Source organism: Schistocerca gregaria, chromosome 5 (genome assembly GCF_023897955.1).
Source record: "Schistocerca gregaria isolate iqSchGreg1 chromosome 5, iqSchGreg1.2, whole genome shotgun sequence".
NCBI lineage: Eukaryota > Metazoa > Arthropoda > Insecta > Orthoptera > Acrididae > Schistocerca > Schistocerca gregaria.
This window is the reverse complement of record NC_064924.1, coordinates 62,376,505-62,403,342: the sequence shown is the minus strand read 5'-3', so window position 1 is coordinate 62,403,342 and position 26,838 is coordinate 62,376,505. Positions and strand designations below refer to the sequence as shown.

At 42.1% G+C, this 26,838-nt stretch overlaps 1 protein-coding gene across 2 annotated transcripts in view; it reads right to left on the bottom strand.

Annotated features, from left to right (window-relative positions):
• LOC126272645 (cytochrome P450 6k1-like) overlaps nucleotides 1-26,579 on the bottom strand; it is a 68,707-nt gene extending 42,128 nt beyond the window's left edge. The window contains exons 1-3 of one of the 2 annotated variants that reach the window (XM_049975636.1): nucleotides 26,533-26,579; nucleotides 11,561-11,790; nucleotides 7,179-7,417 (exon numbers count right to left, since the gene is read on the bottom strand). In XM_049975636.1, the coding sequence (XP_049831593.1) occupies nucleotides 7,179-7,417; nucleotides 11,561-11,780 (459 nt within the window). In that variant the 5' untranslated portion in view covers nucleotides 11,781-11,790; nucleotides 26,533-26,579. Of the gene's footprint in view, nucleotides 1-7,178; nucleotides 7,418-11,560; nucleotides 11,791-26,358; nucleotides 26,409-26,532 lie in introns of those variants that run through there. The other variant, XM_049975638.1, reaches the window with a different exon arrangement.
• Between the last annotated feature and the right edge of the window lie 259 nt (nucleotides 26,580-26,838).

Sequence of the window (26,838 nt, the reverse complement as noted above, 5' to 3'; positions counted from 1 at the left end):
ATGTACATTCTGCTTGCTCGTCATCAATTGGATGATGAAGAACACCAACCATTCGTATCCTGTATCATTACTGATGACGAAAAATAGTGTCTTTATGCCAACATAAGGAAAAGAAAGGAACGGCTGAGCTCTAACAAAGCAGCAAGTCTCCATACAAAGACCTGATTGCAAACCACGAAAAATCATTTTATGGATGTGTTGGAAGAGCGATGACACTGTGCACTACGAATTGCTGACATGTATTGTCAATAACTGAGACGTCTTGCAGAGACAATCCAAGAACGATGAGCAGTAGAACTGCATGAAGTGACGCTAATCCGTGACAACACCTGCCCGCATTCTGCTAGACAGATAAAAACACTATACAGGAGTTGGTTTGCGAAGTCATTGTGCACCCTCCTTAGTCACCTGATTTTCACCTCTTCCCCTCCCTATAGAAGAACCGTCAAGTAACTTCCTCTCTGGATGAAAATGCACTCTGAACACGGCTCGATGAGTTCTTCACAACAAGACCACGTGATTTCTACAGTTGTGGAAGGGAAAAGTTACCCCAGTGTTGGCAAGACTATTGTAAATGGTGAAGGAGAACATATTGCCGGTCGGTGTGGCCGAGCGGTTCTAGGCACTTGAGACCCGAACCGCGCTTCAGCTATGGTCGCAAGATCTAATCCTGCCTTGAGCATTGATGTGTATGATGTCCTTAGGTTGTTGTTGTTGTGGTCTTCAGTCCTGAGACTGGTTTGATGCAGCTCTCCATACTACTCTGTCCTGTGCAAGCTTCATCATCTCCCAGTACTTACTGCAACCTACATCTTCTGAATCTGCTTAGTGTATTCATCTCTTGGTCTCCCTCTACGATTTTTACCCTCCACGCTGCCCTCCAATGCTAAATTTGTGATCCCTTGATGCCTAAGAACATGCCCTACCAACCGGTCCCTTCTTCATGTCAAGTTGTGCCACAAACTCCTCTTCTCCCCAATTCTATTTAATACCTCCTCATTAGTAATGTGATCTACTCATCTAATCTTGCGCATTCTTCTGTAACACCACATTTCGAAAGCTTCTATTCCCTTCTTGTGTAAACTATTTATCGTCCATGTTTCACTTCCATATATGGCTACACTCCAAATACATTAAGAAACGACTTCCTGACACTTAAATCAATACTCGATGTTAACAAGTTTCTCTTCTTCAGAAAAGTTTTCCTTTCCATTGCCATTCTACATTTTATATCCTCTCTACTTCGACCATCATCAGTTATTTTGCTCCCCAAATAGCAAAACTCCTTTACTAATTTCAGTGTCTCATTTCCTAATCTAATTCACTCAGCATCACCCGACTTAATTCGACTACATTCCATTATGCTCGTTTTGCTTTTGTTGATGTTCATCTTATATTCTCCTTTCAAGACACTGTCCATTCCTTTCAACTGCTCTTCCAAGTCCTTTGCTGTCTGCGACAGAATTACAATGTAATCGGCGAACCTCAAAGTTTTTATTTCTTCTCCATGGATTTTAATACCTACTCCGAATTTTTCTTTTGTTTCCTTTCCTGCTTGCTCAATATACAGATTGAATAACATCGGGGAGAGGCTACAACCCTGTCTCACTCCCTTCCCGACCACTGCTTCCCTTCCATGCCCCTCGACTCTTATAACTGCCATCCTGTCCTTAGTTTAGTTAGGTTTAAGTAGTTCTGAGTCTAGGGGACTGATGACCTCAGACGTTAAGTCCCATAGTGCCCAGAGCCATTTGAACCATTTGAGAACATATTATTGATGACTAAAGTCTCTATTATGTGTATCTGCTGTCTTTATTAAATTTATGAAAAAATACTATGAGCTCATGCACCAGGCCCAATATTAAAAATACATAAACGTACTGGCACAACTAGTGTAGCTTACAGATTACACTGCGCTTCGCACTGAACTAGTTTGGATTTTTGGCAGTTCAGTTCAGTGGCTGGTGGGTGATGACTGGGAGATCAAGAAGTGTGTGTGTACGTGTGTGTGCGCATTTTCGGGCGCATGCATCTAAAGTGTGTCAAGTGTCTGCTGTGAAGCACCCTCCGCCACATAACATTGGTAAAAGCACTCTCTGCAACTTTGGTAGGATTCAACCTCTATCATACAACATTGACAGGAAGCACTCTCTACCATATATCATTGCTACAAAGACTCGTTGCAATGCAACGTTGGTAAGAATCACGCTTCGCCATTGATGATGTCTTACAACCACAGCCATCACGACCATGCCCTTGCATGTTGGTTACCTGGCCATTGCATTTGTTACGTTGCCATTTTATTCCTTCCATTCTTCATTTGGTCCAGAATACCCACTGGCCTCCTATTATTCTGTAGCAGACCTTCTAAGAAGCTTTCATTCTCTTCTTGTCCGAACTGCTTGTAATCCACATTTCACTTTCGTACACAACTACATGCCATTACTCCTTTTACTTTATCTCTGCTATCTTCAGAACTTCAAAGAGTGAATTCCACTCTATATATTTCATAAGTACATCCTTTTATATTATTAATACCGCTATTTATATAACCTATATTGAATTAATGATCTGATAAAATATCCTCATATCATTGAATCAAGAACATGTGATCAGTTATGAAACAATGCTAACAAAAGTTGTTTCAGATGAAATTATATATTTCTGAGACATATTAAATCTCAGCTTTATTTATGATAATGAATACAAGCTGAAGCAATAAATTAAAATTTGTACCAACACTGGGATTCGAACGTGGATCTCGCTTACTAGGCAGATGCTCTAACCATTGCGCCACAAATCTCGAGATATCTTTATTTAAAAGGACTTATTGTCTTATTTTAATTTTTTATATTTTTTAATGCTGACTGGTGTAATTAAAGATCAGCTGAAGTGCTTTGAAAATTATGTATTTTGTTTTGTTTGGGGCATAGATAAAACTAGGGATGACATTTGACTACAAGAATGTGGGAAACTTCTTCAAACTAACTTATAATTATCCAATAGAACAGTGTTCCAACAGTCAAGGTTTATCGAATATGGTTCTTGTCTTCCCAGTTAGATGGGCTACGTGCGGCCCTGTGAATTAGGTTTGCAGAAATCGTAACTCTGCATATTGCATTGTGTTCCACCACACTGTGTTCGATTAGGCGGAATGGGCATCTTTTCCCGCCATAAAATTTGACGGTTTTCCCTTTCTGCCAACAGACAATGGCGTTTTTTCTCTCCAGCTGTTGCGTTTTGGTCCACATGCAAAGTACGAGGTGTGATTGGAAAGCTTTAAGAATGTGCTTGTAATTGTGCTTCTGTGGTGCATCTCCTTCAAAATACTCCTTTCTGACCGAACAAAGCGACTTCAACGGTATTTCTACTTTCGGAAACATTCCTGGAACTTTTTTCTGAAGTGTGTTAAGGACGCTCTCCGTATTTGTCTGGATGGCTTCAATCGAGTCAAATCGCTTCCCTTTCAGTGAAAATTTCAGTTTAGGAAACAGGTAGAAGTCCGCAGGGGCCAGATCAGGGGAATATGGCGGTTGTGGAAGCACAGGAATTTTGAATTTGCTCAAAAATTCAACGATGGAGAACGCACGATGAGCTGGAGCATTGTCATGGTGTACCACCCAGCTCTTATCTTCCTTTTCTTCCGTACCTTTTCGCACAAACGCTCAAGGACACATTTGTACCATTCCTGGTTAATTGTCTGTCCTCCAGGGGTAAATTCATGACCCACAATGCCGGCAGAATCGAAAAAAGAACCACCAGCATTTTTACCTTCGACTGACTTTACCATGCTTTTCTCGGCGAACCTGGAGTCTTCCACTACGAATACTGCACTTTGGTTTAAGGATCATATCCACTTACCCAAGATTCGTCACCTGTAATTACCCTATTTAACAAATCTGGGTCATTTTTAGACCGATTAATCAGTTCTTGGCACACTTCAACTCGATATTGTCACTGGTCACCTGACAACACTTTTAGAATGAATTTTGCGGACACTCGATGCATGTTCAGATCTTCAGTTAAAATCGACTGCGCTGCATAGAAACTTAAGTTCATCAGCAATCTCCCTAATTGTAGGTCCACGATCAGAGCGCATTAAGTAGCGAACTTTCACAACATTTTCATTCGTTTTTGAGATGGAAGGATGGCCGGACCGTGGTTCATCTTCACATGATTCGCGACCATTTTTAAATCTGTTGAACCAGACAAAAACATTTGACTGGCTCTTACAATTATCCCCAAAGGCTGTTTTTAATCGTTCGTAAGTCTCAGAAGCGGATTTAACGGTTTAAAAACAAACTTTCACACGAACTCGTTGCTCCGTTTTTACATCAATTTTCACGCAGACAGAATCCGGCAACAAGCCCTAACAGACTCGCACCAACCAGCTGCCACTACGAACTGCATAAAGGAAACGCAGTTTCCTGTCAGATGGCGTTTAAAGACTGTACTGTAATTATGTACATAGTTGTTCCACTGAATTTTGATGGATTATTTTCAACACAATTCACGAGCTGCAGTTCCCAAGATGCCTAACTCCTTAAACAGATGACTTCAACATAAACATGGGTAAGTACCACACATTATCTTTACAGCAGCGTTTTTGAGCATAGAACACTTACATTCTCAGAGATAAGTTAACGCAGCATATTGTTTCACTCCCTATTCTCCGTGTACCTGCCCGCCAAACCAGTAAGCAGTAGCGGAACCATTGTTAATACTTTCCAATCACAGCTCTTAGAGGTGAGTACACGTCATGTATAAAATGGCGGTGTTCTTTACAATTTACTAATATCGGTTTGTTCGGTAGAACAATGTAGTCCGGAACAGGAATGCTTATCACAAAATATGGAAGAGATATACACTCCTGGAAATTGAAATAAGAACACCGTGAATTCATTGTCCCAGGAAGGGGAAACTTTATTGACACATTCCTGGGGTCAGATACACCACATTATCACACTGACAGAACCACAGGCACATAGACACAGGCAACAGAGCATGCACAATGTCGGCACTAGTACAGTGTATATCCACCTTTCGCAGCAATGCAGGCTGCTATTCTCCCATGGAGACGATCGTAGAGATGCTGGATGTAGTCCTGTGGAACGGCTTGCCATGCCATTTCCACCTGGCGCCTCAGTTGGACCAGCGTTCGTGCTGGACGTGCAGACCGCGTGAGACGACGCTTCATCCAGTCCCAAACATGTTCAATGGGGGACAGATCCGGAGATCTTGCTGGCCAGGGTAGTTGACTTACACCTTCTAGAGCACGTTGGGTGGCACGGGATACATGTGGACGTGCATTGCCCTGTTGGAACATCAAGTTCCCTTGCCGGTCTAGGAATGGTAGAACGATGGGTTCGATGACGGTTTGGATGTACCGTGCACTATTCAGTGTCCCCTCGACGATCACCAGAGGTGTACGGCCAGTGTAGGAGATCGCTCCCCACACCATGATGCCGGGTGTTGGCCCTATGTGCCTCGGTCGTATGCAGTCCTGATTGTGGCGCTCATCTGCACGGCGCCAACACGCATACGACCATCATTGGCACCAAGGCAGAAGCGACTCTCATCGCTGAAGACGACACGTCTCCATTCGTCCCTAAATTCACGCCTGTCGCGACACCACTGGAGGCGGGCTGCACGATGTTGGGGCGTGAGCGGAAAACGGCCTAACGGTGTGCGGGACCGTAGCCCAGCTTCATGGAGACGGTTGCGAATGGTCCTCGCCGATACCCCAGGAGCAACAGTGTCCCTAATTTGCTGGGAAGTGGCGGTGCGGTCCCCTACGGCACTGCGTAGGATCCTACGGTCTTGGCGTGCATCCGTGCGTCGCTGCGGTCCGGTCCCAGGTCGACGGGCACGTGCACCTTCCGCCGACCACTGGCGACAACATCGATGTACTGTGGAGACCTCACGCCCCACGTGTTGAGCAATTCGGCGGTACGTCCACCCGGCCTCCCGCATGCCCACTATACGCCCTCGCTCAAAGTCCGTCAACTGTACATACGGTTCACGTCCACGCTGTCGCGGCATGCTACTAGTGTTAAAGACTGCGATGGAGCTCCGTATGCCACGGCAAACTGGCTGACACTGACGGCGGCGGTGCACAAATGCTGCGCAGCTAGCGCCATTCGACGGCCAACACCGCGGTTCCTGGTGTGTCCGCTGTGCCGTGCGTGTGATCATTGCTTGTACAGCCCTCTCGCAGTGTCCGGAGCAAGTATGGTGGGTCTGACACACCGATGTCAATGTGTTCTTTTTTCCATTTCCAGGAGTGTAGAACTGATTGGGGTACGTCTGAATAAAGAACCTTCATTGTACCGATTAGTGTAGGGATAAACATGGACGTCTAGAAGCTACAAACAGAGCATAAACAGTCACACAGTTGACAGCAGTTAGACGATGTTAGTGAATTCCATGTTTCGTGTACCATTTTTTCGCACAAATGACTGAAGTAACACCGATTACGAGTCACTTTACACCAGCATTATATACTCGTACATAAATATGATTACATTCTGAGCGATAACAATTGATTTTGTTTCAGTATAGTTATGAGTTAGTAATTCCTGTCAACCACCTGTTACAAATTACGAAGATAGAAATTATTCTACAGAGTAGAAGGAGTTGTCAAAGGAGAAACCTTTTCTGTCTGTTCTCAAATTTAAATTCGCTGTCTGTGGAAAAAAATTTATATCATTGTGAAAGTGATCAAAACTTTTGGTGGCAGCATTGTGCACTCCTTTTTTGTTTTAAAGACAACTTAATATCGAGTAATGAGTGTAACTTTTTTTCTGTTACTGTAATTATGTCCATAGTTGTTCCCACTCAACTCTGATGGATTATTTTCAACATAATTCACGAGCTGTACTTCCCAAGATGCCTAACTCCTTAAACAGATGACTTCAAGATAATCATGGGTAAGTACCACACATTATCCTCACTGCAGCGTTTTTGAGCAATGAACACATGAAATAAGTTAACGCAGCATATTGATTCATAAGACATTAATGAATGCAAATTATCAAAATATGTCAACTTACTGTTTTGTTTCTCCCCAAGAGTTACCATGATTCGAAGTGCAAGTAGAGCTGAATTAAGTTATTTTAGGAGTTCCAAAATGTGTTTTTTTGGGTTTAAATTATGAATATGCGGGGCAGTAGTCTCACCTGGAACATCATCTTCATTTTTCCAGATGTAAACGTGGGCGTCAACTTCACACGTAACCTGCGCCATTTGTTCCCACGAATAGCAAAAAGGTGTTGGCTTATAGGTTCGTTCTCGTTTACTAATGTCATTCTGTCTTGGAAGGTCCAGAAGTCCTTGACGAGAATGCAGCGGATCAAATCCGGATCCAGTACCAATAGGGTTGGTCGAGTGAAGAAATATATCCCGCCGAAACGATTGCCTGGAAAAAAAAGTTTCAAATGATAAACTCGATAATGTTGGAAATAAAACGAAAAGTATTTAGAAATATGCGACCATGAACAAATCGAAATTTTCAAGTAAGTAATCCACTATCCTCTATGCTACAGTGGATAACTATGAGGATGTCCACTGTTATTCTGGCCGTCGTGTGACCCACTGAGTACCAATAGTTTCTGCATGAAACCGCCATTTTATTATTATTATTATTATTATTGTCATTATTTTTTGGAAGTTCCAATGCTTTCGCATATAGCAACTGACGCTATTGCAAGACAGAGACATCTAGTGGTACACTGAGGTGTTTTGTGATTGTAGGAGATTGTGACGTGTATTTTTTTGTGTTGATCATATTGAAGAGGTCATTAATAGTCAGAGTAAGTATATCTAAAGTAACAGTAACGTAAATTTGAGTTCGTACCACTGCTGTTACATGTGCTTTCTAAATTGAATCACTGGAGAATTCTGTAGATTTGATAAAATGTATTAAATTTTAGATCGGTTTTTTCCTTGTTGTTTAGGACTATAATTTGGTTTAGTCACTATGAGTTCATAGAAGTTCCGATGTGTGGGATTGTGTCTAGGAACAATGTGAAATTACTTTCGAGGGGTAGTTGAAAACTGTCCCAGTGGTCCCAAAGTAAAACCAGAACATTAATACAATTTTGATTGTTTACTTTTCGCTAATTTACTCTTTGTATTCATTGCTTAATATTATGGTAATTTTGTGAAAAAATTTAAAATTATATTCCAAAGTCAAACTATCTCCTCAAAACAATTTATTGTTTATTTTTTGAGTAATTATTCTTGTATTCGTTGCTTACTACAATGATAAAGGTCAATTTTGTGAAAAATATAATTTTTTATGTTGTTGGCAGTCAAAGAGTTCTTGGGTCCCTCATAGGAGTCTTCCCAGGTAGCTAAATGTTGATGAGGATAAAAGATGAACTGAACTAATGTCATTCTCCTCTGGAGTGCGTCCGCAGCTCGTGGTCGTGCGGTAGCGTTCTCGCTTCCCGCGCCCGGGTTCCCGGGTTCGATTCCCGGCGGGGTCAGGGATTTTCTCAGCCTCGTGATAACTGGGTGTTGTGTGATGTCCTTAGGTTAGTTAGGTTTAAGTAGTTCTAAGTTCTAGGGGACCGATGACCATAGATGTTAAGTCCCATAGTGCTCAGAGCCATTTGAACCATTTGAACCTCTGGAGTGGCTAGAATGGTATCTACTTAAGAATGAGAGAATGACTTGGTTTATAACATGAAAGAAATTTAGAGGCACCACAAACAGTGTCACACGTTCACTCACCGACCTCAGTAGACTTCATTAAAATGTACTTCTTGCCCTTATTTATTCAGGGTAATTTAGGGACCTACCATTTTGTATACATGGGCGTAAACATTGCTTACATGTTACGAGGGTGAGGCTGGGGAGGGAGTGTCGTGAAGCAGACATACGGCCACCAACACTCACACACCAAGGACAGATCGGGTTTCACATTTACCTCTTAGCTGGCAAGACACGTGACAATTTATGGGTGTGCAAATCAGAAAACAAAGAATAGGAGAAATATATCTTTTCACTCTTCTTTACCACTTTCGACTGTTATGATGAGGCCCTTTGTTATTTGCTGTCTTGTCCTGATATATTTAAATCTGCATAACTACTATATCCAACATCGTCTTTACATTAGTGAAAACAGGAAATGACCAATGAAAATGCTTGCACCCTGCTGCCGAGGTTGACTGGCTAAAGGCTGTTAAGCTGGGATTACACTAGTACGTCGTTTGCATAAGTCATCGCTGCAAGTTACTACGAGCCACTTGCTGCTGCGATTTCACAGCACTCGAAAGAAATGAGCAAGATACTTCTGTAACATGTGTTTTTAATGTGAGTGCGGGAACAAGTAAAATGACGAGCAGGCTGCTTAGATATACTCAGGTATAATAATTGCGAAAAAGAAAACGAGAAGTATTTGGGTTAGGGACTGGATACTGAGAAGACCACAATATGTAACTTGCAATAACCTGTTGCAAGGACAGAGTATTGAGGACATGGAAAGCTTCGAAAACCTTTGTGGAATCTCTACAAACGATGTGAAGTGTTTGCTAACATAGATACGAGACGTCATTTCAAAACAGGACCCAACATTTCACACTGCTATTTCAGCTAAGATTCGATTACTTGGCACGCAACGATTTATCGCTGCAGGTGAGCTACGAATTGAACAGCACTTTTTATTTTCCAGAATGAGATTTTCAAAAAAAAAAAAAAATGGCTCTGAGCACTATTGGACTTAACATCTATGGTCATCAGTCCCCTAGAACTTAGAACTACTTAAACCTAACTAACCTAAGGACAGCACACAACACCCAGCCATCACGAGGCAGAGAAAATCCCTGACCCCGCCGGGAATCGAACCCGGGAACCCTGAGATTTTCACTCTGCAGCGGAGTGTGCGCTGATATGAAACTTCCTGGCAGATTAAAACTGTGTGCCGGACCGAGACTCGAACTCGGAACCTTTTTCTTTTCGCGGGCAAGTGCTCTACCAACTGAGCTACCCAAGCACGACTCACGTCCCGTCCTCACAGCTTTACTTCTGCCAGTACGTCGTCTCCTACTGTCCAAACTTAACAGAAGCTCTCCTGCGAACCTTGCAGAACTAGCAAGGTAGAGCACTTGCCCGCGAAAGGCGAAGGTCCCGAGTTCGAGTCTCGGTCCGGCACACAGTTTTAATCTGCCAGGAAGTTTCACTTTTTATTTATATGCACGAAACATACATTTTAAAAAAGTGTAATTCCGAAATACTAACTTTGTAGGAGACTCATACAGGTCCCCGATGTACCTGTTTCGCATTCCTGGGAGCACGATTTCTCTAATCATACCTGGTGTATGTGGAGCCATTTTTTATGTCTTGGAATGAGAAATTTATTTGAACATGTGTGAAAGCACAGTACAGAAAGTAAATTAAATTTTGATTGCATATAGTAGTTCCTTCTACTTTTCAAAATTAGCTGGTCAGCACTCCAAACACGTACATCTGTTACTGTTCACCAATGGCAGGTAGGAACGCTATGTCTGGATCAAAAACCTGTCCCACCTATTTTCCCACTAGTTATCAAACCACGATGGTGCTCGGCATTCTTGCCATAGGTGCCTCAACTCTTTTACCAAGAGTTAGTATCTAGGAAGGCACCTGAATGACTGTTCGAGCCAGGTACTGGTAAATGTGGGAATGGCTACAGAGGATAAGAAGTTCTTACAATTTAAGCGATGCCCCTTCATCTTTTACGCTGACTTCGGATGCTCCGCTAGGTCCTGTGACGCACTGTGAAGATGACCCTGGTGTCTCTCATAAATCTTCATAGTACGGAACGTACTGTAAGTGGCAGCATGTATCGTCGTACGACTCCTTAGAGGGAATTACACAATGCCAGGTCTTTTACATGGACCCAATGTTAAGGAGAGCAAATGTGAAAGTCGAAGTCTTGACTGATATTGACGTACTGCTCTTCTTCGAATGTGGGATTCACGGGGGACTCTGCCAATGTGTATATAGGCACACCATGGTGAATAACCCACAAACCAGCGAGTAGGAGTACAGGCCATCTGATGATATGTTACATTCTCTACTTGGATGTACGCAATCTCTATGGGCACGCCATGCCAACAATCTCTACATCTGGAGTGTTCCACTGGCTGTTCAGAGTGGAAATCGTCAGATTGGAAGAAAACATTCACGGTGTGGCTGCAGATTCCGGTGAAGGATTTGTCTTGAAGGCAGACCTGGAATCTCCTACTCATCTGCATGGTGTGCAAAGTGACTTGCCACTGCGTCGAGAGCGCATAGTCCAGCGCTATGGTTCCATTTGAAACCTGATGGTAACGCTGGGGCTATCAGTGATGTAAACTAGCGATATGTATAGTTTGCTGAGAGAAAAAGGTGTTAGAATCTTGTTGAATCAAACACATTTATCTCAGTTGATGTTATAGAAAAAAATAAATTGTCTCCGAAAAAATGGATTCTCAATAAAGACGTATAACAAATATCTAGTCTAAGATGGAATTTTATCAAAAGTAAATATGACACTATCTCTTCGAGTGGTCATTTAAATAATATTTAGTCATACCTTTCAGTTGCCAGTAGGCGTCAACTATATCCAATGGCATTGAGAGCTTGCCCACAAAACTTTTGTAGACGTTACCAAAGGGGAACTGCGGTTCCAGATAGGGCGCTCCCTTCTTCTTCCAGTACTTGAACGAGTGGGAGAACCACACGTACGCAGCCGCCACTACCAGCGACAGGGCTACCAACAGCTCTGTGAGCCACGACTCTGCGTAGAAAGCCATGCTGAAGACTCTGAAACAGAACAGGATATAACTGAAATGATTGTGACGTCTCCCTGCTACCTTGTAACATCTCGTTCTTCCTTCGCATTGCATCGTCCTTTTTCTAGCCTGTAAAATAACTATCACCACCAGAAAGGAACTTTCCAGTGTCATTATTAGCACCTCATTTTATGTGCGATGTTTACAGTCTGTAGCCGATGATGTTTGCCACTTTATGCGTGCAGTGATAGTACTCGTAGGTGCGTAAGGAAATTGAGTTGTTGTTTGTAGCCATTTAGGCCAGTGGTGTTTTGTGTGAAGGAAGCTTTGGCTGCAGTTGAAAAAGAAATCATCATTATCACCATCTTTCAGACCAAGAAGTATATGGTCTTTCGAAATGCCACGGTACCTGAAACAGTTAATGAATCCTGCGATTGTGGGGCAGAGGTATATGCTGCGTATATAAATGCAGCATGTGAAGTTAATGCAAAGATTATTGGGAAAAGAGTTAGGATACAAGTGGAAGTCACCTTATTGCTACAGCGTACAGAATCGAAGGGGAGAGGACTCTTTGTGCTCGGTTGTTATTAGACCTAGGAACGTGAGGTGAAAAGTTTTTGGTTTAGTCCAGAACATCGGCCATTTTAATAGCCAATAGAACATCTATCTTTCTCTAGGTATGTTATAGGATATTGATCAAGCTTTGAGCGACGAACCGGAGGTGGCATAAGCTGGCATCAAGATAGTTTCGTCAAAGCTATATCGGCTGCCACGATATAAGCAAACTGTTTTGAAAGATAATAAAAAAACCTATACCGATATGGCGTTCTAATTTCAACGTTATAGTAGAGTAAAAGTTGGAAACCAGAATGAAAAATGTTCCTATCAGAGCACAGGAAAAGGCGAATATCTACTGCGCAGTTAGGGATATAAAAGAAGTTAACTAGCTTTTCGGGCTACTTGGCAGCTTCAGAGACATTTAAATCAAAATATTTTCACATACTCGGCCTTATTTACGACTTAAACGTATTTCCCCAACGCCCAATGCAGTGAGCTCTTCTAGCACACCTGCGTCTTGCAATTTATATGCTGGAGTCCCTGATCCTTTTCCCAAAATCCACACTATTCGCCAGCCATAGTAAACAACATATAACATCATACAGCTGAAATGCATACAGGGAAATACCTAAAAAAGTTTTACTGAGGGGATAAAATTTCTTTGGTGGCTGCATTATATTACGTGACATGGGCAGTAATACTAACAAGTAAAAAAAGCACGAATACGTCGAGAAGTTTTGATCTGAATGTCTTTGAAGCTGTCACGTACGTCCCTCCTTTTACGCCCCTAACTTTTCCATATTTTGGAAAATAATGAAGTTGTACAGACAATGCTTTTATACTGGAACAAACAACGTAAGGTCGAATGGAGTTTAGCTACGATACTTATATTCTGTAATTTAAAATTATCCATTACGGATTTGAGGTAACTGTTGTTATGATCTGACAGTAATAACTGATAGCGTTCAACCTTAATTTTTCTCCTACACTCAACACAGCAACGTGTTTCGGAGAGGCAATGCTAAAAAGTCTTCCAACGCAGTTGCGACGTTCACAAGATAAAATGGAATGAAAATATACTTGACTGTATGTTCTCGTCTTACATTAAGATCTACGACTTCTGCCTCTGGTCGTGTCATCTCGCACCGAGGCCTTATCTTACTGATTGCTATGTGCCCCAAGAATGTCAAGTTGACGCTTTTGCAGGGGTCCGGGTAATTGTTGCGAACTCACGATGATACAACGTGAACGCAGTTATTAACTCAACCAAAATGCTGTTCTATAGGTGGCCTACGTTTTCCTCATCAAAGAGGTATTGCAAGTTTACAATTATGTTGTTGTTGCTGTTGTTGTTGTGGTCTTCAGTCCGAAGACTGTTTACATGCAGCTCTCCATGCTACTCTATCCTACGCGAGCCTCTTCATCTCCGAATAACAGCTGCAACTACAGCCTTCTGAATCTGCCTTCTCTATTCATCTCTTGGTCTCCCACAACAATTTTAACCATTGAAACTTCCCTCCTATACTAAATTAGTCATCCATTGGTGACTCAGAATGTATCCTATCAACCGAACCCTCCTTTTAGTCAAGCTGTGCCACAAATTTCTTGTCTCTCCAGTTCTGTACAGTATCTCCTCATCATTTACGTGATCTACCCATGTAATCTTCAGCATTGTTCTGTATCACCACATTTGAAATTCTTCTATTCTCTTCTTGACAAAACTCTTTACTGTCCTTGTTTCACTTCTACACATAGCTACGCTTCGGACAAAGACCTTCATAAAAGATTTCAGAACGCTTAAGTCTGTACTCGATGTTAACCAATTTCGTTCTTCGGAAACGCTTTTCTTCTAATTGCCAGTCTACATTTTGTATCCTCTCTACTTCGGCCATCAGCAATAATTTTGCTGCCCAAATAACAAAACTCATCTCCTACTTTAAATGTCTTGTTTCCTAATCTTATTCCCTCAGCATCGTCTGATTTAATTCGACTACATTCCGTTATTCTTGTTTCGCTTAATATTCATCTTATATCTTACTTTCAAGACAATGTGCGCTCCCTACAACTGCTGTGCCAAGTACGTAGCTGTCCCTCAGAGAATTACAATAACAGTGGCAAACCTTAAGGTTTCTTTTATCTCTTCTCCCTGAACTTTAATTACAACCCCAAATTTTTATTTGGTTTACTTTACTGCTTGCTCAATGTTTAGATTGAATAATATAGGGGATAGGCTAAAACCCTATTGCACTCCTTTGTCTACCACTGCATGCCTTTCATGCCCCTCGACTCTCATAATAACCGTCTGTTTCCTATACAAGTTGTGAATAGCCTTTCGCTCCCTGCATCTTGCCCCAGATACCTTTAGAATTTCAAATAAAAAATTCCCCTTAACATTATCAAAAGCTTACTCTAAGTCTGCAAAGTCGTAGAAATAGTATTGCCTCGCGTATTTGTACATTTCTCCGAAGTCTGATCTTTCCTAGGGTCGGCCATAATTATGTACCTGTCTTAAAATAATACCGCGAAGGCGTTGAGAAATCTCATTTCGTTGCCATTAAATTACGCATTCAGTACACTGCCATGTTTCTTCCAGCGGAGAGAGTTTCCTCTGTTTCCAAGTCTTCTTCTCCCCTTCCCTTTATGAGGTAGGCCTGTTTCGTATACAGGATTCGCAACAGCTTATTTGTCATAATTACCCAGTCTGAATGCTCCTTTATGTGCCATGTATGTGACCGAAAATGCTCTTGCCGTCTGTCCAATACACACTGTCCAATCACATTAACGTGACCATCTGTCAAAAGCCTGAATAGGCAGGAAGATATGGAGCTATGCTGACTCCAATGTCGTGAACACCTGCGCTAATTTTCTCGATTGAGTATACAGGGCGCAAACAGTGCGATCAAGGTTGTCCCACAGGATTCCTATTGGGTTTACGTCCGATGAGATTGGAAACTGTGGGAGTGCGATAAACTCAACCAGGTGCTCTGCGAACTACGTACATACATAGCGAGCTGTGTGGGACGTTACATTGTCCTGCTGGTAGATGCCACCGCGTCGAGGAAAAACTAACTACACATAGGCGTGGTTGCCTCGGCGCCGGTTTTGGATAGCGCCATTTTGCCATGCACGAAGTGCTTTAACCTCGGTGGCACGACAACATCCCCAATTGTTTACGCGCCCCGCCGTAATTCTTTATACACACTCCGCTGCCAGAGCTGCCACCTGCTATCTGTGAGTGGCTACTGCATGCTAACGTCGAACGTAGATGGCGATCACATTAATGTGACTGGACGATACAGTTTTCACCATAGGATGTGCACTCAGTTTTATAAAATTCCAATCGTTCGAACTTATTTATCTTTTTACCGACGACATGTTTCATTTTATACTAACTACGAGGGGCGTTTGAAAAATCCGTGCAAAGTGCGAGAGATGGCACCACCGGCGCGTATCGAGGTCATGTTTAGTTAGTAGCATCTTTGGAAAGAACGCACACCAAGTTTCAGCCATATTGGTCTATTTATTTGTGTTTGACATTCGTGTGAATCAAGGAAGTCGAGTGATTGTCAAAAAAGGACGAAGAAGAATTTCGTGTGGTGATTAAACATTATGAAAGGCAAAACGCCTCAAGAGACTATAGAGAAGCTTGCTAAACATTGCAGTGACTCTGCAGCTTCGATTAGAACAGTTTATAAGTGGTTTCAAAATTTTTGGAGTGGCCGTATGGGCACAAGTGATGCTGAACGTTCTGGACGCCCTGGGGATGTTACAATTCCAGAAATCATTGATAAAATCCATGACATGGTGATGGATGACAGAAGAGTTAAGGTGCGTGAGATTGCTAGTGCTGTGGGCATCTCGAATGAACGGGTACTTAATATTTTGCATAAAAATTTGGACATGAGAAAGCTATCAGCAAGATTGGTTCTGCGATTACTCACACTTGACCAAAAACGGAATCGTTAGAAGAGTTGCAAGGATGGTTTGTAGCTGTTCAGGAAGAATCCGCAGGACTTTAGGCGTCGTTTCGTCACTGTGTATGAAACATGGATACATTACTATACTCCTGAGACCAAACAACAATCTAAGCAACGGGTTACCAAGGGAGAATCTGCACCACAGAAGGCGAAAACCAGTCCTTCGGCCGGAAAGGTTATAACGACTGTCTTTCGGGATTCGCAATGGATAATCCCCATTGACTACCTGGAAAAGGGTAAAACTGTTACAGGTGCGTATTATTCATCCTTATTGCCCCGTTTGAAAACCGAGATGCAAAATAAACTCCGGCTATTGGACTGCAAAAATGTCCTTTTCCATCACGACAATGTACCAGGACACAGCTCAGCAGTTGTAATGGAAGTAGGATTCCAACTTGTTTCACATTCCCCCTATTCTCCAGACTTGGCTCCCTCAGACTACTGTTTGTTCTCCAATTTGAAGAAATGGCTGCCGGGACAAAGATTTTATTCAAACGAGGAGATGATTGCAACAACTAATAGCTATTTTGCAGACTTGGACAATTCCTATTATTCGGAAGGGATCAACAAATTAGAACAGCGTTGGACGAAGTGTGTAAGTCTAAAAGGAGACTATGTCGAAAAATAAAAAAGGTTTACCCCAACACACGTAAGTAGTTTTTATTTCTGCACGAATTTTTCAAACGCCCCTCGTAGATCCTTTGCCTGTAACGCTGTTTTAACAGCCTGTGGTTTAAAAATCTTTGCAGAATTTTGTGGGACTAGCTAATGAGAACGGAAAGACGATTTCTTAACGCCTGTGTAGTTTTCTTTTAAGGCGTGTACATAATTATAAATTTGCAAACCCTCTTTGAAGAAGCAACTATAAACTGACGACCGCTCGCTTGGGTAATGAGGAAAATGTGGGCGACATATAGAACAGCATTGTGGTTGAGCCAACAGCTACGCATACCCTATCATACCACGAACATGTTAGTTCACAAAAACCTCCGGATCTCTTGAGAAGTGTCAGCTTGGGTCTATGGAAGACCACAGCAGATCAGCGGGATCCTATCTGTTGCAGTGTGCGGTGTGACTCGGGACAGCCTCTGACGGACGACGATTTTAGTGTAAGACGAAGATACGTAGTCTGTGTCTACTGAAGATGGGATGGAACCCGTCGGTTTTGATCAATGACGCCATAGTTTATTCATAGATATTAATGTCTTTATTTTCGAGTCATACATACTAAATCGGTTATCTTCTGTGTCGGGGCGTCATTATTGTTAATTGAAATAATTGAATGTGTTTTTAAAAGGCAGTGCTAGCCGTTGTGTATGATTTTTGTCTCTTGTATTATTTCTTCGTTCCAATTCACTCGGTACTAATTTTCATTCTTCGTGAGTTTTAGAGATTTGGGAAGAATTATTTGTCGTTCTGGAGAATTTTTACTTTCTGATTTTCCTTCGTAGATATGGATGTATCTATCTTAACTGCAGTACAGTGTACAAATTTTACAACTCTTGCTGTTTTTCGCCTTCACAGCACTAGTATTACTACGACATTTTTCAGCTGATACTAGTAATATCGAAGGCGAAAAGACCGACATGCGAAAAATTTGTATCCCGTACTTGAGCTGACCTAGGCTATATAGGTAAGCTGAAATATGGGATTCAAATTTTACGTACAGTATTTCGGTGTTTTCGCCTTCGCTAGTACTAGTACCACCGGCGGATTAAGATGCTAATACTGACGGAAGCGAAAGACATAGGTCAACTAAAGTATGGGAGACAAATTTTACAGGTGCTTAAGTCAGCTGAAAAACAGGAAACTATTGTTAGCAAAGGCGACACGTTGACATACGTTTAATTTGTATCCCGTACTGTAGTTAAGCTATATAGATCAACAGAAGATCGGTACTCAACTCATATTTGAAAACTGAGTTAGTCCATACTAACATTACTTCTGCCCCTGTTTTCTCTTTCTTTTTTGCACTAGTATACCATTCTTCAGTTGAGCTACGTAGGTCAACCGAACAATAGATATGTCACTTCTTCGGGTCCTAGTATCCTATTGTTCGGTTGACCTACGTAGCTCAACTGAAGAATGGTATACTAGTGAAAAACTAGATAACTTTATGTTCGAAATACGGATATACGTGATATATGTTTACCATCTGTTTTCTCTATAGCGCATTCGTTTGTTTCTCAACATTTGTCTTTGCTGTTAAATCTGTGCGATACATCATCCTGGTAACTTCAGACGTCATTGAGCCGATGGGCTCTGTCTCATTCTTTAGTAATCCCGATAGCCCAAAGTTCTTTTATTCCATTTCATTTTGTGATTAATGGAATTGTTTTGGCAGTCTAACGTTTTAATCTCATGAGCTAAGTTTTACTACCTGATGATGAGATAAAGGTCTCTCGAAATTTAGTTCCGTTCATCATTTTTTAAGAATGTTTTTGATTGAATAGCTGAGGAGAATCTATAAGAAAAGAAAGAAGTTTTGACGGAATTCAACCACTGAAATTCAATAGCGACCAGTTGCAGGCAGTAAAATTAGTAGGGGACTGAGCATAAGCCGTAGACTTACTCAGACGTTGTTTAACATTTATGCTGAACATGTCCTCAAGGAACCAAGTTTTAAGGTAAATTAGATTTTAATTCGAATGGCATGGAGGTAGGCTAACAAGAGGGCGTCCTTGTTGCTTCGCTGCTTCATCTGCTCCTGTATTAGCAGAGCAGGGTCGTGGACTTTCGAACGACCAACAACTCCGCTCTAAAATTTTAATGAAAAAAGTGGTATTTCATTAGAGATCAACGACGTAATAATATCTGAGTGTTTAGCATTAATAACTGGCACAGGTTAGTTGCTGGCGTAGTCCATGAAAATAACTGAACACGCAGGTAGTAAGGTATAAATTGTTATTCAAAGCATTGTTCGTAGTCAGTCGCTTCTGGCGGAGACGAAGAAAAACAAAAAATGGCTCTGAGCACTATGGAACTTAACTTCTCAGGTCATCAGTCCCCTAGAATTTAGAACTACTTAAACCTAACTAACCGAAGGACGTCACACACATCCATGCCCGAGGCAGGATTCGAACCTGCAAACGTAGCGGTAGCGCGGTTCCAGCCTGTAGCGCCTAGAACTGCTTGGCCACTCCGGCCGGCCAAGATGATGAAGGTGAGTGACAAAACACTGAGGTTTTGCCCTCTTTTGACTCGGAGAGGAATCAGAGCGTTTATACAGGAATGTCGTCGTGTTCTCACATTATTTAAAAACAGAGTATGACGTTTCGGACTGGCAGTCTTCAGAAAAATTTGCCACTGGCGCTGTAAAAAGCAGCTAACGTAGACGAATGCAGTCGCTTTCTCCTGACCCGGCTTGAAGCACTTCATCATATATGTCGCTCGTTTCCAGCACATACCCCTTGCATAATTTTCTTCAACCTAAGTTTTGTCAGCACCATTAATTCGAGATGCGCCGTTCTCAAAAATACAAATGTGTCAGCTAGAATGTCACTAAGTTTGTATTTAAGTTCTCTGCAAAAATCATGCTGTGGGATGTGCACTTTCAATATGTAAACTATATTAATAAAAAATCGCAGCACCAAGAACGAGCTGTGCGACATAAAGGAAAGTTGGTAGGGGTGTTTCTGCATGTGATAGATGATGTAAAAGGCGTGTTTTTTAAGTAAGTACCGTTTTGAAATTTAAAAAATACGTGCTATGATATCTCAATAATTTTATTTTTGCATGCAAGCCTGTACCTTAATCTACTTTTCTACATATTTTCCGTCAATACTGAGGCACTTGTCGTAACGTTGTACCAGTTTTTGAATAACCTTCTCATAGAAGTCTGCCGCCTGACTTGTTAACCACTGCACCACTACTGTTTTGACTTAGTCATCGTCTTGAAGACACTGACTGCCCAGATGTTTCTTGAAGTGCGGGAACAGATGGTAGTCACTAGGAGATCGGGGCTGTACGGAGGATGATCTACAGTTTCCCATCGAAAAGATTCTATGAGATCTTTGGTCTGATTCGCCACATGCGGACGGGCTTTGTTTTGCAGCAAAACGATACCCTTGCTCAACTTGCCACGTCTTTTGTTCTGAATTGAACGGCGCAGATTGTGCAATGTCTTACAGTAAGCTGCTACATTGACTGTCTCATTACGAGGCAGAAATTCCACAAGCAATACTCGTTTTTTCTCCCAAAAAACAGTGCATATGATTTTCCGGACAGAAATTGTTTCCTTAAACTTCACTTTTCTGGGTGAATCTGAATGCTGCCATTCCATGGACTGTTGCTTTTATTCTGGTGTGACGTAGGCCACCCATGTTTCATCGCCCGTAACAATTTGGCTTACGAAATCATCACTGTCGTGGTACCGCTCAAGAAAAGTCAATGCACTGTCTAAACGTTTGGTTTTGTACGCATCTGTCAACATTTTTGGTACCCAACGTGTGCCCAATTTTCAGTAATTCAAGTGCTCGGTCACACTCCCATACAAAACACTACAAGAAACATTAGGAAAGTCATCCTCCAAGGGGAAAATCGTAAAGCGTCTGTTTTCTCTCACCTTATTGTCCACTTCCTGCAGCAAACTTTCATTAACCACCGAAGGCCGCCCACTATGTTGTTCATCATGCATATTTGTGCAGCCATCTTTAAATGCTCTCACCCACTTTCTTAGCATTCCATCACTTATAATGTTTTCTCTGTAAACTGCTCAGATCTCACGATGAATATCGATCGCTTTTAGGCCTTTAGCACTAAGAAATCTAATAACAGCTCGTATTTCGCAGTCGGCGGGACTCACGATTATCGGAGGCATCTTAAACACTGAGTACACGACGTAAACAAAGAAGAATCAGACTGTAATGGCGTCAGTGCGTATACAACAGATGTAGGTACCCAGCGCGCATGCGCAGAACGCCGACCGCAGCGCTGCGGCCGCGGTGTGCCAAAACGGTACTTACTTAAAAAACACGCCTTGTACATTTATATTTACTGTCGGTCGCATAACAGTGGCGCTAGTAATGCCACTATGCGGATGGAAACCAGGTTTACTTTTCATACACTATGTCTGACATTGGGCGTGGTGAGTTGATGTTAGTCATGAATCCAGAATGAGAGTTTCACTCTGCAGCAGAGTGTGCACTGATATGAAACTTCCTGGCAGAATAAACCTGTGTGCGGGCAAGTGCGACTGGTAGAGCACTTGTCCACGAAAGTCAAAGGTCCCCAGTTCGAGTCTCGGTCCGGCACACAGTTTTAATTTGCCAGGAAGTTTCTTAGTCAAGAATGTCTTTATGGTGACAAAGACGCATTATCAACACGTCACGGAATTCTAACGACGTCGTGTAATACAGCTACGAGAAGCGGGATGTTCCTTCTGCGATATTCCAGAAAGACTTTGCAGGAAAATGGCCACTGTATACTACTGCTGGCAGTGGTGATCACGAGAATGTACTGTCGCAAGGACACTGGTCTACAGATGGCCATGTGGCACTTCCAAGAGGGAAGACGCTCGTACTCGGCATATGACTTTGGCGCATCGTACTGCATCTGCCGCAGCATTCCGAGCAACAGTTGGTACAAAAGTGACGCAATAAACTGTTACAGCTCGGTTACTTCAAGGACAGCTCCAAGCAAGACGTTCTGTGGCGTACATATGTAAATCTGGCTATTCGCCCTGTTGTGCAGCCATTCAAAAAAGCCATTGTCGGGGGTATTTTCAAACACGATAATTCTCGCCTGCATACCGCTGTTGTAACCCAATATGCTCTACAGAGTGTCGATATGTTGCCTTGGCCTGTTCCATCACCATATCTGTCTCCAATGAAGCACATATGGGACATCATCGGATGTCAACTCCAGCGTCATCCACAAATAGCATTAACCGCCCCTGTATTGCCTGACTAAGTACGGAAGGCATCGAACTCCATCCCACAAACTGACATCGAACACCCTTACAACACAATGTATGCACATTTGTAAGCTTGCATTCAATATTCCAGCGATTACACCAGTTATTAATGTACCATCTACATCTACATCTTCCTGATTACTCTGCTATTGACAATAAAGTGTCTGGCAGAGGGTTCAATGAACGACCTTCATGCTGTCTCTCTACCGTTCCACTCTCGAACGGCACGCGGGAAAAACTCGCACTTAAATTTTTCTGTGCCAGCCCTGATTTCTCTTATTTTATCGTGATGATCATTTCTCCCTTTGTAGGTCGGTGGCAACAGAATTTTTTCACGATTGGAGGAGAAAATTGGTGATTGAAATTTCATGAGAAGATCCCGTCGCAGCGGAAAACGATTTTGTTTTAATGATTGCCACTCCAATTGACATATCGTGTCTGTGGCACTATCTCCACTATTTCGCGATAATGCAAAACGAGCTGCCCTTCTTTGTACTTTTTCGATGTCATCCATCAGTCCACACCGTGCAGCAATACTCCGGAATAGGGCGGACAAGCGTTGTGTAAGCAGTCTCTTTAGTAGACCTGTTGCACCTTCTAAGTGTTCTGCAAATGAATTGCGGTCTTTGGTTTTCTCTACCCACAAAATTATCTATGTGATCGTTCCAATTTAGGTTATTTGTAATTGTAATCCCTAAGTATTTAGTGGAATTTACAGCCCTCAGATTTGTGTGACTTATCGCGTAATCGAAATTTAGCTGATTTCTTTTAGTACTAATGTGAATAACTTCGCACTTTTCTTTATTCAGGGTCAATTGCCACTTCTCACAATACACAGATATGTAATCTAAATCATTTTGCAAGTCGTTTTGATCATCTGATGGTTTTACAACACGGTAAATGACAGCATCATCTGCAAACAATCTAAGACGGCTAATCAGATTGTCTCCTATGTCGTTAATATAGATCAGGAACAATAAAGGGCCCACAACACTTCCTTAGGGAACGCCGGATATTACTTCTGTTTTACTCGATGACTTTCCGTCTATGCCTACGAACTGTGACCTTTCTGACAGGAAACCACGAATCCAGTCGCAGAACTGAGGCGATACGCCGTAGGCACGCAGTTTGGTTAGAAGACGCTTGTGAGGAACGGTGTCGAAACCCTTCTGGAAATCTAAAAATATGGAATCAATTGACATGCCCTGTCGATAGCACTTATTGCTTCCTGAGTATAAAGAGCTAGTTGTGTTTCACAAGAACGATATTTTCTGAATCCGTGCTGACTATATGTCAATGAATCGTTTTCTTCGAGGTACTTCATAATGTTCGAATACGGTATATGTTCTAAAACCCTACTGCAAATCGACGTTAGTGATATAGGCCTGTAATTCAGCGGGTTACTCCTACTTTCCTTTTTGGGTAATGGTGTGACTTGAGCAATTTTCTACTCTTTAGGTGCGGATTTTTCTGTGAGCGAATGGTTGTGTATAACTGCTAAATACTCTGAGAGGAACCTGACTGGTATACAATCTGGACTGGAGGCCTTGCCTTTATTAAGTGATTTAAGCTGCTTCGTTGTACAGAGGATATCTATTTCTATGTTTCTCATTTTGGCAGTTGTGCTTGATTGGAATTCAGGAATATTTACTTCGTCTTCTTTGGTGAAGGAGTTCCGGAAAAAAGTGTTTCATAACTCTGCTTTAATGGCATTAGTGACTTCACCTTAGTTATCGCGCATTACAAATTTGCAATGGCTTGTGTCTTGTCTGTAATCTTGCAATGTTACTTACTTAAATATGATACCTAGACAAATTCATTCCCGATATTTTATTATACTGCGCAAATTATTTGCCGGCCACTGTAGTCGAGCGGTTCTAGGCTGCTACGGTCCCAGGTGCGAATCCCGCCTCGGGCATAGATGTGTGTGATGTCTTTAGGGTAGTTAGGTTGAAGTAGTTCTAAGTTTAGGGGACTGATGACCACAGATGTTAAGTACCATAGAGCTTAGAGCCATTTGAACCATTTTAAATTATTTGTTGGTGTTGCGATTTTTTTCAGTCTTTTTCTTCTGCTGGCAGTTTTGTACCTGCAGTGTACAAAATGAACAAGACGCTTTCGAAAAAGTTTTTTGCGAAGCCACCGTTTCCTTTTTTGCGATTGTATTGCCTGGCTGATGATATGAAAATTGCGAGCAAGGGACTAGAACGGAGACGGAAATTCTCTCCGTAGTTCTAAATACACCACCATATTCTCCTGTTGTTCTTGTTTTGGCTCTACGAATTGGGGTTTCTTATTCCAAAAGTTTTTGAAGGAGTGATACAAACGGATCCACTATTCTTTTTGTTTAATATTACAATAAATTAATAATTTATATCAATATTAGAATATTTTGTGTATGATATGTATGATATGACCTTACATATGAATATGATACTAGATACAGTGGAGAAATTAGGAATGAATTGAACATTTATATATTAGGAACTAAGATAAATACAGGGAGAACAGAATGGAATGAACACATTAACAGAATGAGTATCCAAAGATTATCTCTGAAAGCCTTATATACAAAAGACAAGGGGAGAATTCAAGCAATCCAGAGGAAAAGATCAGTATCATTGCAGGTAAATACCTAAACAGTTCAATTGTGGAAGAGGAAGAGGAAGAAGAAGAAGAAAGAGGAGAACGTTCCTATTGCTTTCCTGTGGAGCACTTGGACCAGCCATCACTGTAAACCGCGTCATATATGAATTGCAGAGCTTAAGAGCGCAGCGCAATCCGCACAGGACGGAACGGAGGAAACGAGCCTGGCTTATTACCGCACACCCGTCCCTGAGTGGTCTTCACCATACCCCGATCTCTAATTCACATTCGCTTGCCAGGAAACGGAACGCCGTCGCTCGAAAACACGAGTTCCGAAATACGCGCCTGGACGCGTGGCGTGACTGGCGTTATTTTAAATATCACTTTCTTGAGTGCAACACTACGTAGACAGCGAAATGCGGAAAACTCTTTAATGGCTGCATATAGAATTAGTGGCAGTGTCAGCCATCTCAATAACGAATAAACCAGTCATGCATTTAGATAGGGTGTTAAGATCCACAAACGTAACATGTTTTAATCAGTTATTAAAAGCATTAAATACATCTCCTGCAGATGACCGGGTTCTTTAAAAACCAAGCAAGATTTAAACATCAGAAATGTTAAAAATACAGTTAATTAGTTGTCAATACGTCAGTACAAGGGGGAATACGATCTGTACTACTTTGTAGTGAATCTAAATTTGGTACAGAGTGAGGGTGAGATATACACTTGTTAAATCTACCCTTGCAAATAACATGTCTCACAAACTCCAGCAAAATATCAAGTACACACTGAGGCTGTTTCTTCTACTCCATAAAAGAGTTAAGATAAATAACACCCAGTCAACTACAAACTTATAGCCACACAAATAAATTTTGTTTAAAATTCTGCTCTATTTGTCAATCGGCACATTTGACATCGTTAAGTTTGTTGTGAGAGTAAAAACGAAACAATCAAGTGACTAAACTGAACACAACATGAAGTCTGTGGCACTAACATCAGGTAGCTAACCACTACAGTAGCTCTCCTTGCTCTGACAATACTGGCAGCGGAATGACGTTCAGTCGAAAACACTCACTCCGCAATCAGAACCAAAAAAATTAACGCGAAGATTACGAATGCACGCTTTTCTCACATGAGAGTTTCGTTACATTGGAAACGGAGACTAGTTTTGAAATTCATTCTTGTCGTTTGTAGGACAAACCCACACGCACTACTGACAGACTGAGCGATACTGCAACCAAGACAGATAAACAAGTGAGGCGGTACCAACAGCGCGTGCGCAGTGAAGATAAAGGTCGACGGTTCGCGGAAGGTCTCAGGCTGCGTGAGTCTCATAGATATACGCTGACACTGCCAGTTCCTGCTACGGACATGAATGTGCGAATGGACCCTACGGTTAAGTTGGCAGAGAGAGGGGGGGGGGGAGAGGGGAGAGAGAGAGGGAGAGAGAGAGAGAGAGAGAGAGAGAGAGAGAGAGAGAAAGAGAGAGACAGAGAGAGAGAGGAGGGGAGAGGGGGAGAGAGAGACAGAGAGAGCAGAACTAGCGCGCTGCTATACTCACCCGTTCACTGCCGCAGCTCGTGCGCATGTCCCGATAGTCTAAGTATGAATGAGGCATAAACTGTGAGGGGGGGGGGGAGAGAGAGAGAGAGAGAGAGAGAGAGAGAGAGAGAGAGAGAGAGAGAGAGAGAGAGAGAGAGAGAGAAAAACGACGCGAGAGCGCTGCCACACTCACCTGCCTTTTGCCTCAACTCCAACTCCTTACGTCTCACCTCGCCATCTGTTTATAAGAAGTGGGCCGTCCTGATAGATAATCAACGGAGCAAATTATCTGTGAAAGTTTGACTCCGGCGGAGAATTCCTGATTCATCTGTTGTCAGCAGAAGAGCTGCGAGTCCGAGAGGAAAGTGCACCGTCATAGTGGCTAAGGTAAAATCGAAGCTGCTACCCTTTTGACGGATCTATCTAAAACAGTGAGTCATAAGATATGTAAACAGCTCCGGTGACATCATTCTTCTCATGGTATATGATTAGATAGTTT